Source organism: Perognathus longimembris, chromosome 10 (assembly GCF_023159225.1).
Source record: "Perognathus longimembris pacificus isolate PPM17 chromosome 10, ASM2315922v1, whole genome shotgun sequence".
Taxonomy (NCBI): Eukaryota; Metazoa; Chordata; class Mammalia; order Rodentia; family Heteromyidae; genus Perognathus; species Perognathus longimembris.
The window spans coordinates 2,627,558-2,646,104 of record NC_063170.1 but is presented as its reverse complement, the minus strand read 5'-3'; the positions used below and the strand labels follow the sequence as shown (position 1 = coordinate 2,646,104).

At 51.3% G+C, this 18,547-nt stretch overlaps 1 protein-coding gene across 3 annotated transcripts in view; it reads left to right on the top strand.

The window, feature by feature from the left end:
• Window positions 1-16,525, top strand: part of Usp10 (ubiquitin specific peptidase 10) — a 38,694-nt gene extending 22,169 nt beyond the window's left edge. The window contains exons 5-15 of one of the 3 annotated variants that reach the window (XM_048355011.1): window positions 5,419-5,510; window positions 6,799-6,908; window positions 7,520-7,575; window positions 7,980-8,083; window positions 9,109-9,208; window positions 10,169-10,346; window positions 12,065-12,230; window positions 13,035-13,179; window positions 15,049-15,114; window positions 15,462-15,654; window positions 15,685-16,525. In XM_048355011.1, the coding sequence (XP_048210968.1) occupies window positions 5,419-5,510; window positions 6,799-6,908; window positions 7,520-7,575; window positions 7,980-8,083; window positions 9,109-9,208; window positions 10,169-10,346; window positions 12,065-12,230; window positions 13,035-13,179; window positions 15,049-15,114; window positions 15,462-15,649 (1,205 nt within the window). In that variant the 3' untranslated portion in view covers window positions 15,650-15,654; window positions 15,685-16,525. Of the gene's footprint in view, window positions 1-5,418; window positions 5,511-6,798; window positions 6,909-7,519; window positions 7,576-7,979; window positions 8,084-9,108; window positions 9,209-10,168; window positions 10,347-12,064; window positions 12,231-13,034; window positions 13,180-15,048; window positions 15,115-15,461 lie in introns of all 3 variants that reach the window. The other 2 variants (XM_048355012.1, XM_048355010.1) reach the window with 2 other exon arrangements.
• The last annotated feature ends 2,022 nt before the right edge of the window (window positions 16,526-18,547 follow it).

Sequence of the window (18,547 nt, the reverse complement as noted above, 5' to 3'; positions counted from 1 at the left end):
CTGGAGAAAGGTTCTCACTGTCTTTAAAAGGAGAATTAGGAAAGCTTTATTAAAGAAAAAATTGTAGCACTGCCCCCAGGACTATGAAGTGTGCTATGTTAGTTTTGCACGTGTCTCAGTCTAAGGTTGATGAGCTTTGTAAGGCCCCTGAAGTAGGGGTAGCGGTCTGCTGCCCACCTATTCTGGTGCAGAGGGTGTTGCCACTCACTCAGCCATGTTGTTGTCTTTTAGTGGGTGTGCCTCCCCATCCCCAGAGACTTAGTTCTTTAGTCCTGCTTAGGTTAGGCCAGTTTTAAAGGTGTGTTGACTGTCTGAGCAGAAGTGTAGTTCTCGTTGCTTTGTGCCTGCTTGCTGGCCGCGTTGTGCAGTGAAGCGCTGCACTGGGAGTCGTCACGCTCAGGTGTGATCAAGACTAGGTGCAGTTGGCAGTTTGCAGTTCCTTTCTTTTTGTCGTGTTCTACCTGTGGAAATGCTTTGTAAGAATATGTTATGAATCAGACTCAGTATCATGGATTCCTTTAACAAGAATTCCCTTCAGTCTAAATTTAGACTAAATTTAACTTCTTTTTAAAGTTATTTTTTATAGTCTTTGCTTTGTAGCTTAGTCTGACCTTGAACTTGTGAACCTTCTGCCTCAGCCTCCTGAGTTCTAGTATTGGAGGCATATACTACCCCACCTAGCTTAGACCTACGTACCTACTATGTTGATTTTTTGTTTTGCTTTTTTAAAATAAGTTATTTATTTATTTATTTTTTGCCAGTTCTGGGCCTTGAACTCAGGGTCTGAGCACTGTCCCTGGCTTCTTTTTGCTCAAGGCTAGTACTCTGCCACATGAGCCACAGCGCCATTTCTGGCCGTTTTCTCTATAGGTGGTGCTGAGGAATCGAACCCAGGGCTTCATGTATATGAGGCAAGCACTCTCTCTACCACTAGGCCACATTCCCAGCCCCTATGTTGGTTTTAAGATAGACTTGAATTAGACTCTTAACTGCCTCCCTCTCCCTCTCCCTCTCCCTCTCTCTTTTCTGGAATTAGGGCAATTGTATTTGATGATCTTGCTCACTCAGGTGAGCTATCCCTCCAGCCCAGGTGTTTTACATATGTATATGTATACCACACACGTGTGTGCGCGTGCGCGTGCACGCGCACTTCTATTGGTTCTGAGCTTTGAACTCGCCCTGGATGCTATCTGTCCCTGACTTTTTTTGCTCAAGTCTAGCATTCTACTGCTTGAAGCACAGGTCCACTTTAGGCTTTTGGTGGTTAATTGGAGATAAGAGTCTCATGGACTTTCCTGCTTGGGGTGGTTTTGAACCTGCAATCTCAAGATCTTAGCGTCCTAAGTAGCTAACATTACAGGTGTGAGCCACCAGCGATCCCAAATTAATTTTTCCCAGTACTCACCTTTCTGGACAAGCTCCCCTGTAAATAAATCTGCTTGAATAAAAGCTTACTTATTTTTATGTAACCTAGAGAAATTCAGATTAGGAAGGCAAGTCAGTTGTAAAGAGAAACAGGAATGACGTGGGGCAATTGGAAGTGAAATGCTAACCCATCTTGATTCCTCATACCCATTTATTCCATTGAAGCCTGCTGCTTGCACCTTTTTGGTGGCAAGCTACCTTGGCTCTTGTCAACATTTTATGCCATTGACATTTTCCTCCTAGCTGTAGATGGAAACTCATGTCCAAGAGACGTGAAGGACAAGCATGTTACTGAAACGCTAACCCTCAAAGAAGGATGAGTTTAAACAAAGCAGGTCTGCTTAGGAGTAGAGTCCATGTCTGGCTGGTTTATGTTACTCTTAGTGGGGATATTGGCCATTTTCAGTAGGGATAATAGCCAGGACGGCATGAGGAGGAACTTGGAGCTTGTGAATAGCTTGGAGAGGGCAGTGGCTGACGAGTATTCCACTCACTTGTATTCAGGGGTAAGTGTAATGGCACACCTGACTTACCGGCTGTCAGTGCTACTGCCTGTCCCCACTAGCACATTTGGTGTGCACTGTACACACGATGCTTGTCTTTAATGGACATCAGCCCTTTTGTGGGATTTTTGTCACGTGTCAGACGAAACTGTCATTGAGTGCTTCAGTGCACACAGCTCTTTTGGGCTTCGTGTTTCAGAGTTGTTTCTGCCATAGCTCTAAGTGCACCTGAATAATGGTGGGCCAGCCAGGAGAGATTAGGCCAAACATCCAAGTAAAACTGCAATGAAAGAGAAGTAGGTAAAAGCTGCCTTTGGAGTCTCTAGCCACATTATTCACCGTGTTGTCTGGTCTGTGATGCTGCATGGTGGTTGTACCCTCAGTAGTTGCTGGAGGGCAAGCAGAACCATTACACGTTGACTTAAATTTCCATGTTCACATGCATTTTATGTAAAAATCAAAATATGTCCTAAGACTTGTTCTGTGTTTTGGTGGTCTAAAAGTCACACACAACATATACTCTTTAATGGGAAAGATTCTTAAGTAGTTGGTACTTTTTGTGTGTGCTGGGGCTTGAACTTAGAACCTATGTGCTCTCTCTGAGGTTTTTTGCTCAAAACTAGCACTCTACCACTTGAGCCACAGCTCCACTTTCTGCCTTTTTTTAAAGTGGTTAATTGGAGATAAGAGTCTTATGGACTTTCCTGCATGGGTTAGATTTGAACCACGATCCTCAGATCTCAGATTATAGGCATGAGTCCAACTATGCATTTTCTCTTAAAACGGAAGCAGCAGAGGCAATGATAAGAGAGTGTGTTCCATCTGAGAAAGTATTGGCCCTTTGTAGAACACCACTCATGGATGGAGTGTCCAGCCTGTAGCTGGCTTCATGTGCTCTTGGTGTTCTGTATCAGTTGTGAACTGACCTGAGACCCTTTTGATGCTGGCTCACGTTGTTTGCTTTGTTGCCCTCCCCCTGCTTAGGAACTGAATGAAGTAGCCTGTATGTTTCACAGTGACAATGATGAGAAGGAAAACCAGGGAGTGTCTTAGACAGCTGAGGTGACCGTTGTGGGTCAGCAGCACAAGAGTAGTCACCACAAGCCAGTTATTCTAGCTATGGGAATGAGTGGAAGTTCTGCACCTTGCATTTAATGGATTTTAAATGTTAATCGGACCAAATTTTGGGAAAACAAACTCCAATACATAGAAATATGTATAAGAATAACCATAGCTTTTATTGGTAAAAGTTTACAATGCTAGTATTGCCATTGAGTTTATAAATCATTTTGGTTAAGTCATTTGTGGCTGTGTGTGAACTTCCTGTATCTCAAGATAAAGGATGTTAAGCAAGTTAGTTTTTCTGTATGTCGACAAGATTTCCTAAGAAAGCTGAATATGAAGTAGCCTGAGTTTTCACAAGAGTGGAGATGTGAGTTTCAGTGTTTCAACTTTTGAGTCATGTGGACATTTTCCCCCATTCTATCTGTATTGTTCTGGCAGCCAGCCCTACCAACTCCTAGGAGGAAAAAAAATGCTTACTATGAATAAGAAAAAATGGCTGAACCCACTAACTAGATTTGATGTTAACATTTTGCTATATTTGCTCTAGACCTTTCTCACACACATACACCCGCCCCCCATGCTAGTCCTGGGACTTGAATTCAGGGGTTGCCCACTGACCCTGGGCTTTTTTGTACATTTGAGCCACAGCTTCACTTCTGGCTTTTTGGTGGTTAATTGGAGAGAAGAGTCTCACAGACTTTGCTTCTCAGGGTGGCTTCAAACCATGATCTTCATATTTCGGCCTCTTGAGTAGCTAGGATTACAGGTGTGAGCCACTGGCATCCAGAGAGGTCTGGTTTTTAAGGGATTTCCTATCCAGGGAGTGGTGTGCTGGTACTACAGAGCCCGTAGTGACTGGAGAGGAGATTGCTTTCAGTCTTACTTGGAGAATGCTACTTGGGATCCTCTGACAATGCTTGTAACAAGTGAAAACTATGTTTTGATGTGTGAAATACCACTAGAATAAAACAGTTTCTAGAAACAATCATTAAGGAACATCTAGATTGCTGACATCTCTTCTGTATGTTCTCGTGGTATCTAAGAATGTTGTGTTGGGGTTTTTGACTGCACCCAGTGTGCTTTTGGGCTGCAACTGGATTCTGCGGTTTTGCCTTTCCTTTTTGTTTGGCTCTTGCAGTTACTGTACAAGCCACTAGATGATGCTGAGACACTGGAACTTAACGTCATGGGACTGAAACAGTGAGACTTTTTAAACAACTTGACTGGTCATCAAATACTCCAACAAGCAAACCAGAAGTCACATCAGTTATCAGTCCCTGCAGAGTGTTCAGATACAGGGGATGGGTCTGATCTGTGTAGCTTGCCATGTGCTTGCAGGAAAAGCATGGGTTTGTGGTTAGCTTCAGGTTGGGTATGCTCCAGTGGCCAGGGCTCCAGGCTGCTGTAGTCACTCTGGCCCAAAGCTCACTGAGATCATGGCAGGAACTTGTTCCTGTGGAATGGCTTGTCCTGTGTTGCCGTGGAGCAGAGCTGACTGGTCATGAACGGTTGTGCCTCTCCGGCTGCCATGTTTCCGAGTGTTCAGAGTAGCACATGTAGGAAGGAAGTTTCACATGTGCATTGTGGAGGCCTGGCCCTGCTTGGTTCCTTCAGCTGCTACCCATGCCTTTGAGACCTGTCCCCACCCCTCCTCAAACCGTGCACCTGGAAGATCAAGGGCTCTCCCACCTGGAACCCCGAGTGTGTCCCTCGCTTCTGGCTCTGCCTCTTTGTGGTCCTGGCTGGCACAGTTTGAACTCAGCATCTGAACACGTGCTCTTGCCTGGGTGGTGCTCTTCCACTGGAGCCATGCTTCCAGCCTCTGTTATAGAGCGTTACTGGTGGTGAATCGCTGCAGTTGGTTTTTCATAGCGTTCTTAAGGCTGACGAGATGTCAGAAGGTGGATCTGAGGGTGAGAGGCTGTGTTGACTGTGTTACTGGGGTTTCAGTGTAGAGAACAGTGGCTGAATTGGACTGGGAATGGAAAAACTGTACTGTCGCCAGATAGTGTCTTTACGTACTGTGCTGCCAGTGGGTGCCATGGTGTTGTGCCAGGCCTGGTGTTCACTGCTGGCGTTCGAATGTAGTTTGTGTAAATGCCTGTTTGGTGCCTGAGAGACCTTGTCAGCCCTGAAGGGGAAAATGCTATCTTTCCAGCCTCTTCCCTAATGCGTTGCTTTCTGGTTATTGCACTCCTTAATGTATGCCATAGGGAGGTAAAGAGTGATGGGCTGGGTGGTGGCGGTTAAACAAAACGTTTTCATCACTGACGTCTGACTGAATGAGGCGTTAACAGGAGTTTTCACAGATGACCTGCCTTTTGGAAAGGATGTTTGCACATGTGGACTAGAAGCTGTGAATGGGCTTAAGTGCTGCTCCCTGGAATGTCTTTAATCTCTGACATATGCTTCTTGACTCTTTCAGAGCTGTTGGAGAATGTAACCCTAGTGCATAAGCCCGTGTCGTTGCAACCTCGGGGGCTGATCAATAAAGGAAACTGGTGCTACATTAATGCTGTATCCTTCTTGGACGCACCCCTACTCCCACCCCTGGCTTGCTGTGGTCTCCTCTTGGGTGCATTTGACTTAGGGCAGTTTCCTCAAGGCAACTAGTGAATTTAGAATCCAGAGACAGTTCATTACTGGGTTTGCCCACCTTATAGACAGGGTTATCCTGACCCCAGCTACCCCGCCCTCCACAAGGATTTGTGGACCAGCAAATCACAGAACCATTCTCTCATTGGCTCAGTTTATTCTCATTGGGATGGCCCCAAGTAATAAGACAGAATGACTCACTTGGAACTGCGAATTTGTTCTGATTTGAGGATCAGCCTCCTCCTGGGTTTACAAGCATGTACTACCATGCTCACATGCTCAACCAGACCAAATTATTATTATTATTATTATTATTATTTTGGCCAGTCCTGGGCCGTGAACTCAGGGTCTGAGCACTGTCCCTGGCTTCCTTTTTGCTCAAGGCTAGCACTCTGCCACTTGAGCCACAGCGCCACTTCTGGCCATTTTCTGTATATGTGGTGCTGAGGAATTGAACCCAGGGCCTCATGTATACGAGGCAAGCACTCTTGCCACTAGGCCATATTCCCAGCCCCCAGACCAAATTCTTAAACGTTTGTAGTATTTGCTTTGTGCCTGTTCTGAGGCTTGAACTCAGGAACCCAAGTTCTCTTTTTTTTCCCTCAAAGCTGGCATGTTGCCATTTGAGCCATATTTCCATGTTCAGGTTTTTACTGCTTAATTGAAGATGAGAGATTCATGGACTTTCCTGCCTGGGTCGGCTTCAAACTACAGTCCTTACATCTCAGCCTCCTGAGTAGCTAGGATTATAAGCATGAGCCCAGTGCCTAACTTCCAAATTCTTGGATATAAAGCTGATCACATGGATCCCTTACATGGGCACAATAAGGCAGCTGTCCTTGTGATTAGTTACTTTATTCCTTTTTAGAGTTTTTGTCTTTTTTTTTACTGTGTGTGTGTGCTGGCCCTGGGACTTGAACTCAGGGCTTGGGCATTGCCCTTGAGCTTTTTTTGCTCAAGGCTAGTACTTTATTACTTGAGCCACAGCTCCACTTCTGGCTTTTTTGGTGATTAATTGGAGATAGGGGTCTCAGACTTTCCTGCCTGGACTGGCTTTGAACCGCAATCCTTAAATCTCAGCCTCCTGAGTGGCTGGGAGTATAGCAGTGAGCCATCAGGGCCCCTCCTATGCTTTGGTTTTTTAGTAGGCCTCAGGGGATGTGCTGGGTTTGCTTCCTTTCCTTTACTTTGTCTTCCTGCCATAATCCAGACACTGCAGGCCCTGGTTGCCTGCCCTCCGATGTACCACCTGATGAAGTTCATCCCTCTGTACTCCAAAGTGCAAAGGCCTTGCACGTCCACGCCCATGATAGACAGCTTGTAAGTAAGGGATCCGTCTGCAAGGGGGTGGGACTTGCCCGGAATCACTCGAATTTGAGGAGTTCAATAACTCTGATTTCCTATACTTAGAATTGTCTTCCTGAGGGCTGGGGATATGGCCTAGTGGCAAGAGTGCCTGCTTCATATACATGAGGCCCTGGGTTCGATTCCCCAGCACCACATGTACAGAAAATGGCCAGAAGCGGCGCTGTGGCTCAAGTGGCAGAGTGCTAGCCTTGAGCAAAAAGAAGCCAGGGACAGTGCTCAGGCCCTGAGTCCAAGCCCCAGGACTGGCCAAAAAAAAAGAATTGTCTTCCTGAAAAGATACATCATTCGTGATTATCAATAGAAGTTAACTAGGAATGGAATTGGGACATTGCTTATCTGTGTTCCTCAGATTCAGTAGAGAACATTGTAGTGTTTACCAGATTAAAATTACACTTAAATTATGTCAACTGTATGTAGTCAAGATTTAAGGATTCACAAGTTATTGTAGCATGGATCACCTACAACCTGCTGTGCTCATTCATACTTGTGAATATCCTACTTAGCCATTTGTAGACTCACTTCAAGTATGTCTTCTTAAAAATGTGCCTTTCCTCCCTGTTTAGTGTTCGGCTAATGAACGAGTTCACTAACATGCCAGTGCCCCCCAAGCCCCGGCAAGGTAAGTCAGTTGTGAGGCTCCTGCGTATAGGCTACGTGGAGTAGGAGAGGAGTGGGCTTGTCGGGCTCCAGCCAGTTTGGGTCCGAGGGCCAGTGATCCATCCATTCCTCAGTTGCGGGGCTTGGACTCGGGCCTGGGCGCTGTCCCTGAGCTCTTGTGCTCAAGGTTAGTGCCCTACCACTTTGAGCCACAGTGTCAGTTCTGGTTTTCTGTGGATTAACTGGAGATAAAGGTCTCGTGGATTGTTTTGCCTAAGCTGGCTTAGACTTTGCTGCCCAGGCTGGCTTTGAACTGTGATCCTCAGATCTCAGCCTCCTGAGCAGCTAGGGTTACAGGCGCGAGCCACCGGTGCCTGTCTTCTCTATCCTTTTACTTAAAATACCCATGTCCTGTTTGCCTTGCAGCTCTTGGGGATAAAATCGTGAGGGATATCCGCCCTGGAGCTGCCTTTGAACCCACATACATTTATAGACTCCTGACGGTGATCAAGTCGAGTCTGTGTGAGAAGGTGTGTGTCTGCCTGGCGGAGCTAGAAGGGGGTGCCGCCTGGCACCTCTGCCCTGTCTTCAGTGCTGGGACTTGCGTGTTCAGGATGAGACAGACCCGGGCGTATGGAGGAGGAGCTGTTGGGAGGTGTTCAAAGTGTGTGGTGTGTGGTTACCGTCCCACAGGGAGACTCAGCACATAGACTCTCCGCATGTAGTTGGCTGCCTGTGATCTGAGCCCCTTCCTGGTCACTCCCCACCAAGTGAAGGCAGGAGGAGGTGGGCCAGCTGCTCGCTGCCTGCGTTCGTGAGGAAGGAAAGCCCCCTCGAGCTCCTGCCTCCTGTGAGCACAGAAAGCACCGGGCCTCCGCGGTTGCTGAGCAGGCACGCTCACCGCCTCTAGTTCTTCTACCTTTTTAGTTCATTTGTTCAGAGTCTCCTGCTTTGGCCTAGGCAGACCACCCGTCTCCACCCTTCTACCTCCGCCTCTCAAGTAGCTGCCACTACAGACGACCACCACTGAACCCACTTCAAACAAGCAATTGTTTTTTGGGTTGTTGTTGTTGTTGTTTGGTCATGAGGCTTAAACGCTCAGCCCCTGAGCTCTTTCGCTCTCTACCACTTTTAGCCATAGCGCCACTTCCAATTTTTTGGTGGTTAATTGGAGGTGAGTGTCACAGATTTTCCTGCCTGAGCTGGCTTTGAACTGTGGCCCTCAGATCTCAGCCTTCTGAGTAGCTAGGCTGACAGGCAGAGCCACCAGCGCCTGGAAGCAATTTTTAAATAATCTTTCTCTTTTCCCTTTCCTCCCTTCTTTGTCCTCTTCCTCACTGTAGCACAATGTGTATTGTAAACAGATTTGTAAAAGCATGCATAAAAAAATAAAACTGTTGTTTAGTTCTAGAGAAGAATCTGTTCTTCTGGTCCCTCCCAGCCCGCTAGGATGTTATTGTGGAACTCCGGTCTCGCGAGTGCTGGGTGTAGGGCAGGTGTTCGTTTGCACCTCGAGGGGCGCTGCAGGCTAATGCGGTGTGTCTGACCTCCTCAGGGCCGGCAGGAGGATGCCGAGGAGTATTTAGGCTTCATTCTCAATGGACTTCACGAGGAGATGCTGAGCCTGAAGAAGCTCCTCTCGCCCAACAGCGAAAGTAGGTGATGGTGCCGTGCGGCAGAACGTGGGAAGACCTCACGGATCCTCTGGGAAGAGGTGCTGCATGCCTGGCTCAGTGCAGCAGAACACGGGGTCCCCTCTGGCCCCCAGATCTTTGGGGGTGGATGCTGTGTGCCTGGAGCTCAGTGCAACAGACCCCCCTCCTCCCTCCGGCAGTTGCTGTGTGCGGCCCGCATGTCATAGCAGTTCCCCAGACTGCTCCTTTCCTCACCAAAGAACGCACTGTGTGCACTGCCCGCCAAGTACTGTGCACAATGTTGCAGTTAGCCGCATTCAAGTTTACCAGGACCTGGCACAGGGTAGGCACTGCTCCTGCTAGCCACATGCTGGCTTCAGCCCCAATGAGAACACCGGTGCCTGTGTCACTGTTGGGGTCTGCGGCTCTCTGCCAGTTGTTGTTTCTTTGTGTGTCTGCGCATACACATGGTGTGTGTGCATTTTTCTGAGCGATGTGAAGTTGCAGTGTGCTCACCCTGGCGTTTCTAACGCGTGACCCTGGTCGCGAGCCGGGGGAAGCAGCTGTCGCTCCCCAGTAACAGCATCTTCCTTCGCAGAGCGTCTTCAGACTCGTACACGCGTATCAACATCCTTTAGCTTTCTTGTGTGTAAGACAGGGTCTCGTCTTACTACCTAGCCTAGCCTGGCCTGAGATAGGCTCCTTATGCCCCAGCTTCCCTGACTGAGTGCTGGAGTTACAGGTGTGTACCACCATGCCTGGCCTTTCTAAGATGAGGATTCAGTGTGTGTGTGTGTGTGCGCGCGCGCGTGTGTGTGTATGTGTGTGTGTGTGGTGGTTGATTGCCATGTTTTCCTTGTAGAGCATACCCCGTCTTCAAGATAGCAGTTGAACATCTGTTTAGGTGGTTGATGGAGAAGCTTTGTTTCTATTTTTTCCTCTCTCGTAAACAGTAGCTTAAGCAGATGCTCTCCTTTTCAGAAGTGAGGATTTCCAATGGGCCCAGAAGCTACTTGGTCAATGAGGAGGAGCAGGAAGATCAAGGCGCAGGAAGTGAGGATGAATGGGAGCAGGTGGGTCCTAGGAATAAGACCTCGGTCACCCGCCAGGCCGACTTCGTCCAGACACCAATCACCGGCATCTTTGGAGGACACATCAGGTGTGTGCCATTGGGCTCTGAGGGGCTGCCTCTGCTGAAGGGTAGAGTGTGTGCTGTTTGCCTTGGCGTTCTTGGCTTGCCCTTTGCCTCCCTGTTGCCCGCGCTCTCCACTGCCTGCTGGTGCTCTGCAGGACCCTGTCCCCGGGCCTGGGCCACAGAGCTCCTCCAGGTTCTTCTAGGTCAGTGCTACATGGTGCGAAAAGCAAGCTGATTGGTCAGAAGCGTGTGTTCTCTCAGGGGAAACTTGGGCACTTGGTTGGGGGCATTGCATTTATTTATTAATTTGCATGTTTCCTTGTGCATAGTCAGTAGCATGATGCAAGTCACCACAGAGAAACAAGTGATCATCTTTGTCTTCTCACCCTCACCCGCATTCGCTGTTCGAGTGCAGTGCACTGTCTCCTTCTGTATCCCTCCTTGTTGTATGCCCCCCGAGCTACACTCCCGTTTCCCTCCTAGGCCATGCCTGTTTGGGCCTTGCATTATTCTCTTGTCTCTGTGTTTGACTTGAGTTCCACATATAGCATGAGCATTCCTATTCTTCCATTTTTTTAATGTCCTCCCAGTCTGTCCACATTGTGGCTAGTGGCAATATCCTCCTCTTAAAGGTTGAATGGTATTTCATGTCTGTACACATCACAATTTCTTTATTCATTTGTCTGAGGGTGGACACTTAGGTTGTTTTCATAACAACAATGGTGGTACATGTATTGGAGGAGCTAGAATGTGAAGTTTCACGGTAGCAGGGTTGGCTTTGAATTAGGGTCCTCAGATCTCATCCTCTGCAGTAGCTAGGATTACTGGCGCGAGCCACCAGCACCTGGTAAAACAGGACTTTCAGTACAGAGGGCAACATGATTTCTTCACCCGTTTTCCTGGCTGGCACCTGTCACTTTTTGGGAACCCAGGGAACTTGGGTTTCTGGTGCTTGGGAGGAGCCTGGCGGTGCTCGCTGGCCTCTGGCAGGACAAGCTGGCAGCTACTTCTCCGTGGGGTCTGGCCGTGAAGCTCCGTCCATCAGTTAGGCCATCCCGGCTGTGGAACTAGAATCCTTGTTGAGCTATGGGAGTGTTTTCTTGCTGAGGCTAAATAAGAGACGGGCTGAATTTTTTACCCAGAAAACAAAGAAAGGGAAAAATGAAATAGAATGCTAGCTAAGAAAACAAGGTCAAATTGGCTTCTTTCTTTCTGAAAGCACTTATTTTTCTCATCTGGAACCTGCTCCTCTGCCTTCTGTGTGTCATTTTTATAGGGGGAGTGCCATTAGAAAATACCCCGTTAACCTTTGAGATTTCCTGGGATTTGGTGAGGGGCAGTGGGAATGAGCGTGTTGTGTGGTGGAGAGTCGGCGGGCGAGCAGACATGCCTGGAGATTAGAACTCTAGGTTTAGTGGCTAGTGTTCAGAGGGTGGCAGGCAGCAGTTCAATTTTTAAGTTCAGCACGTGTTTGGTTTCTTTTCTTTTAAAGTATTTATTATCAAACTGAATTACAGGGAGGTTACAGTTTCATGCATTAGGCATTGGCTACATTTCTTGTACTGTTTGTTACCTCGTCCCTCATTCCCCCTCCCCCCTCCCCCACGCGTTTGGTTTCTCTCTTCTCTGGTCTGGAGGTGATACTGAATAATCTTATTTCCAGAGCTTATGCTCTTTTTTCCTTTGGTGACTTTGGAGGGTATGGTGTCTTCACTGTCTTTGTTTGTGCTCTCGATTCTCAGGTCTGTGGTTTACCAGCAGAGTTCAAAAGAATCTGCCACTTTGCAGCCGTTTTTCACGCTGCAGTTGGACATCCAGTCTGACAAGATCCGCACTGTCCAGGACGCACTGGAAAGCTTGGTGGCCAGAGAGGCTGTCCAAGGCTACACCACGAAAACCAAGCAGGAGGTGTGTGTCCGGGCCTCTGGGAAGAGCGGGGAGGAGGGGCTGGCCTGGCTCTGCTGGACTGATCATTTGCACGTTCTTCGGGGGGAGTGGCTGGAACATTTGTTCCCCACAGTCACTTCGTGGAGACTCCTGGGATGCTAGACTGCCGCCCTCCCGGGTCCTCCGCCCTGTCACACAGCACTGCTCTGAGTAGCTGGTTAGGACCCCTGACGCCCGCGCTGTGTGGTTGGAGCGTGAGGTGCCTGGTGCTCGTGTGCTCTTGCCGTCCTCGCGCTGGAGCAGCGTGGAGAGGACGGGCTGTGCTGAGAGAGTCCTGCTTCCTGCTCCCTTCTCCCTGGCACTAGAGAGTGTCCTGTGCTCCGTGTCTGAGGTGGTGGCGGTGACTTGATGGATGTGCTGGGAAGGAGAGGCCCGCCCTGTTTGGAGCAGGTCACGGGGTTATAGTGAGGCTGCACGGTCTCAGGCAGCGGTGCTTGGACGTCGTTCATTGACCCGGCTCGCGAGCAGCGGGCAGTGCATGGCGGCTGGGCTCCAGCGGCAGCGCACTTCCAGGGTGACAGAGCAGGCCTGCCCTCGTCCTCCCAGGAGCCTCCTGCGGGATCGGCACAAGTCAGGCCCAATCCTGCACCCTATTTTCCAGCTTGCATCCGTTGGGCAGTTTTTGTTTAAAACACCCAGTGCCGGGAGCCAGAGCCGGGAGCCAGAGCCGGGAGGTGGGCAGTGGCGGTGGAGCTGCTGGGTGGAGGTGGGGCAGCCTCGGGGCTTGAGGGGAGGTGGACGGATGGTGAGCGGGGGTGTCTGCAGGTGGAGATCAGCCGGAGGGTGACTCTGGAAAAGCTGCCTCCTGTCCTCGTGCTGCACCTCAAGCGATTCGTCTACGAGAAGACTGGCGGCTGCCAGAAGCTGGTCAAGAATATCGACTATCCCGTGGACTTGGAGATCAGCAAAGGTATTGCCCGGCGCCTGGCTCGGCACAGGGCCCCCAGGGGCTGGTGTGGGCAGGGCGGGGCAGGGCCTTCTCACCTCTTCTCCTTTGAGTTTCTTGACCGTAATAGACTTTCATATTCAATTTCTTACTAAACTGCCCTTTCAAGCAGACAGACCCTGTTATCCCAGCAGCATGGGAAGGCACGGGCAAGGGGATCGCAGCCCAGGCACAAGGAGACACTCACCTCAGGAACCACCAGTATGAGCAGAACAGGGGCTCTTGGCTGACAGCACAGCTGCGGGGTTCACCCCGTTTGAGAACCAAAAAGAAGGAAATTTTGGGGAAACTGTAGTGATCGTTCTCCCCGTTGTGTCTGTCAGGAGACCTAGAATGCAGACCTCATCTCAGATGGCTTCGGGGACTTGTCCGCCCGCCTCTTCCTGCCCTGCACTGTCAGCCGCCTGTGCTGCTCAGGTGTTTTTTGTTTCATCTTTTTTTTTTTCTATTTTTGAGATGAGACTCAGTGTAGGCTACAATCTCCACATCTGGCTCTTGCAGACTTTACAGTTCTGGTTGTTTTTGTTTTTTAATTTTAAAAAATGTTATAAGGGGGGCTGGGGATATAGCCTAGTGGCAAGAGTGCCTGCCTCGGATACACGAGGCCCTAGGTTCGATTCCCCAGCACCACATATACAGAAAATGGCCAGAAGCGGCGCTGTGGCGCAAGTGGCAGAGTGCTAGCCTTGAGCAAGAAGAAGCCAGGGACAGTGCTCAGGCCCTGAGTCCAAGGCCCAGGACTGGCCAAAAAAAAAAAAAAAAAAATGTTATAAGGATGATTATAAAGGGGTTACAGTTACATAACTCAGGTAGAGTACGTTTATTTTTGGACAGTGTCCCTGTTTCATTCTCTCCCAGTTTTCCCCTCCCATCCCCACCCACAAGTTGTGTGGTTCATTCTCTTCTTCTTCTTCTTCTTTTTTTTTTTTGCCAGTCCTGGGCCTTGGACTCAGGGCCTGAGCACTGTCCCTGGCTTCTTTTTGCTCAAGGCTAGCGCTCTGCCACTTGAGCCACAGCGCCACTTCTGGCTGTTTTCTGTATATGTGGTGCTGGGGAATTGAACCCAGGGCTTCATGTATACGGGGCAAGCACTCTGGCCACTAGGCCATATTCCCAGCCCCATGTGGTTCATTTTTCAACATAATGTCTAGTGAGTACCACTGCTGCATCTCTTCACCTGTTCACTCTTTGTCCCTTCATTTCTGTGTCCCTCCTTACCCTTCCGAAGACAGATAAATTAACAAACAACACAGAAAGAAAAAAAACCTTGTTTCATTTCCTGGCGTTTACAGTACCTGTTTTTAGGAACTTGCATCAGAAACTTCAGCACCCTCTACAATGCTGATGCTTAGTGGGCTGGCTGCCACTTATGTCTGTTCTACTTGCATAGCTTCTGCCGGGAGCTGGGGGGCGACTGGTGTTTCCTTTGCTCTTGCCTTCCTGTAGCTGGCCTAGTGGGGCACTGTCCCTAGTGTTTCTCTCTCTCTCTCTCTCTCCCCATCCCTCCCTCTCTCCTCCCCCCCTTCTCTTCTCTCTGTCTCTCATTTGTTTTTGTTTTGTTCCAGTCCTGGGGCTTAAACTCAGGGCCTGGTCCCTTAGCTTTTTTGCTCAAGGTTAGAGCTCTACTACTTGAGCCATGCCTCCAATTCTGGCTTTTTGCTATCTAATTGGAGAAAAGAGTCTCATGGACTCTCCTGCCTGGGTTGGCTTTGAACCCCGATCCTCAGATCATGGTCTCCTGAGTAATAGGATTATATGCGTGAGCCACCAGTGCCCGGCCTGTTGTTGCTTTTATTACTCAGCCTCTCTAAGTGTTGTTGTCTTGTTTTTCAGAACTGCTTTCTCCAGGGGTTAAGAATAAGAATTTTAAATGCCACAGGACGTATAGGCTATTTGCGGGTGAGTAGATTTGTACCTCACTCCCCATGAGTGCGCGTCCACTAGGCTAGGTGGGTCTGTGGAATACGGTTTACTGTAAGCCTGGCTGTGTGCTCTGCACAGGGGTCCTTAAGGCGCTTGTAGTTCCTAAAAGCATTTGAGAATGTGGTTTTGCCTGAAGTTTGGGGCTCCAAAACTGACAGGACATCATGGGGGCACCGAGCTGATCCTGGCATGAGGACAGCTTCACACGAGTGAACTGAGCGTCAGCCTGAGTCGGGGGGAGGTGGTGGGGGACGGGCGGGGGCAGGGGTGTCTCAGTTTGTAGGCAGGGCTTTCCTCAGAATCTGCTTGGCATTGTCTTTCAGTGGTCTATCACCATGGCAACAGTGCCACAGGTGGCCATTACACTACGGACGTCTTCCAGATCGGGCTCAACGGCTGGCTGCGTATCGATGACCAGATGGTCAAGGTGATTAACCAGTACCAGGTGGTGAAGCCGACTGCTGAACGCACAGCCTACCTCCTGTATTACCGCCGCGTGGACCTGCTGTGACCCCTGTGTGTGTGTGTATGTGTGTGTGCGCACGCGTGTGTGTGCGTGTTTGTGTGTGTGTCGTGTGCCTGATGCCGCTTTGTAGGCCGTTAACTCTCACTAACTTCCTGCCTCTCGTAGTGGCTCCTTAGAGAGAAACTTTCTCCCTCTTGCAGAATTGGGCTAGAATGAAGAGGAGATGCTTGGGTTTGTGCAGCCTAGTTTATGTTGCCCTCCACCTTCCAAATCAAAATCATTTGGTTTAAACAGACTGTCTCTTGATTTAAGAAAATCCACAACAACTTGTTGTACTTGTGAATAACGCCGATTCCTGAGATAAAGGAACCCGCATTTGATCCCAGTTTAATTGCTTAGTAGAATAAGCCCTGCACCAGCAACACTTGTAAATTTGTGAAAATGAATTTTATCTTTCCTTAAGAAATTAAATTTTTTAATCCATTACACTTCCTTCCCCTACCCTTTAGTTTTTGATAAATGATAAAAATGAGCCAGTTATCAGAGAAGAAATAGTTCTTACTCCAAACAGAAAATAGACAAAACAGAAGCCCCCTTTTCAGCCCCCGCCCCCCCCCCCCCCCCAGGAGAAGTGTCGTAAGGACTGCAGTGAGACTTGCTCCCGCACCTGCGCAGATGAGGTACTTGGAGGCTAAGCTGTTAGGCCCGGTAGATGGGTGATGGGAACGTGATTGCCACCGGAAGGCTTGGGCTGCACTCCTGCCGCTGTGCTCCGTGCCCGCAGGCCCAGTGCCGAGGGCTGGCCTCTCCCGAGTCTGCTGTCCCCCCGACGCCGCGTCCCCCCTCGTGCCCAGTGTAGTGATGCCTAGGAACTAAAAGTTATCACCCATCAATAAAAATCACAAAGTTGGTTTAAAGCTGTGTGGTGTCTTGGGGTCTGCTTGCCTTCCCTGGGGACCTCGAGTGACGTCCAGTGCTGCAATCGTCAGCCTAGTGGGGGGAGGGTGGGGGTGGAGGCTGCGCTGGCCCTGCCAGAACGTCCCCGGACTTAGCGTCCAGCCCCATCCGGGGGGTTGAAGTTCGAATCTCCAGTTAGTTACCAGAGGGAGATGTTCTCTCTCTCGGCCTAATGAACTCAAGGCTCAGTGTCCTTGTGCGCAGGCGCCATTGAGCGGAGCTTAGCTGTGCCCCTGCTAGGAGCCTGGTGGGCTCATAGGCGGTGGGGGCGGGGGGGGGGCAGAGGCCAGCAGCAGTGCATCTGCCCTGGCTTAGGCCCTGTGCCTTGGGGGGGGGGGGAGGGAGACCAGCAGCAGTGCATCTGCCCTGGCTTAGGCCCTGTGCCTTGGGGGGGGGGGAGGGAGACCAGCAGCAGTGCATCTGCCCTGGCTTAGGCCCTGTGCCTTGGGGGGGGGGGGGGGGAGACCAGCAGCAGTGCGTCTGCCCCGGCTCAGGCCCTGTGCTGCGGTGGGGGGGAGACCAGCAGCAGTGTATCTGCCCCGGCTCAGGCCCTGTGCTACGGTGGGGGGGGGCAGCAGCAGTGCGTCTGCCCTGGCTTAGGCCCTGTGCTGCGGTGGGGGGGGGGGCAGCAGCAGTGCGTCTGCCCGGCTCAGGCCCTGTGCTGTGGTGGGGGTTGGGGGGGAGGCCAGCAGCAGCGTGTCTGCCCCAGCTCAGGCCCTGTGCCTTGGGGGGGGCGGGGAGGGAGACCAGCAGCAGTGCGTCTGCCCGGCTCAGGCCCTGTGCTGCAGTGGGGGTTGGGGGGGAGGCCAGCAGCAGTGCGTCTGCCCGGCTCAGGCCCTGTGCTGCGGTGGGGGGTGGGGGGGGGGGCAGCAGCAGTGCGTCTGCCCCGGCTCAGGCCCTGTGCTGCGGTGGGGGGTGGGGGGGGCGGCAGCAGTGCGTCTGCCCGGCTCAGGCCCTGTGCTGCAGTGGGGGGGGGGGGCAGCAGCAGTGCGTCTGCCCGGCTCAGGCCCTGTGCTGCGGTGGGGGGGGGGGGGGCAGCAGCAGTGCGTCTGCCCGGCTCAGGCCCTGTGCTGCGGTGGGGGGGGGGGGGGCAGCAGCAGTGCGTCTGCCCCGGCTCAGGCCCTGTGCTGCGGTGGGGGGTGGGGGGGGCGGCAGCAGTGCGTCTGCCCGGCTCAGGCCCTGTGCTGCAGTGGGGGGGGGGGGCAGCAGCAGTGCGTCTGCCCGGCTCAGGCCCTGTGCTGCGGTGGGGGGCGGGGGGAGGCCAGCAGCAGTGCTGCCGTGGGGGTGCCGGTGCTCACTCAGGTGCCTCCCGTCCCTTGTTTGTGGCAGAGCTTCCTCTGGAATTGCAGCCCCGGCGTCGCGCGTGGCCTACTTACCCAGTTGTAACTGTTCTGGTTTGGTTGGTGAGTCACTCCAAAGCAGCCCACGCCCGCCACACAGCCCAAGATGCAGGAGGGGGGAAGGCAAAGGAGACCGGCTCCGCCTTGTTCCTCCTGCCCCCGCCCTCCGAGCGCAGGGATGACAGGCCTGGGTCCCCCGCCTGCCTGAAAGATGGGCCACTCGAGAACAGCACTTGCCCACTGCGTCGTGTTTCTCCTATACCCGTGGCCCATCTCTCGTGACCCACGTGTGCCCCGGCAGTGACGTGCAGTGTGACTGTCCCAGGGTCAGGGGACAGCCTCAGGAGCCGGAACGAAGGTGCATGACCGGGCATGGGGAGCCCCTCCTGCTCCCCACCTGGCCTGCAGGGGCCGTGCGGAGCTTGTCAAGCCCCACTAGCGGCGTGGACTGACGGCTCTAGAATGGCCCGTCGCACGGGGTGGAGACGAATGGGATTTGCTCAGTCCCCCGGCTCAGCATCGGGAAGACCCAGGTGCTTCGCGCTTCTTCCAGCCTTGTTTTCTAGGAAGCAAGACCCCACTTCAGTCACTGCCTAGTGGGGTGATGTTGATGGCCAGCACTGGGTTGTATTTTCCTCTTTTCACT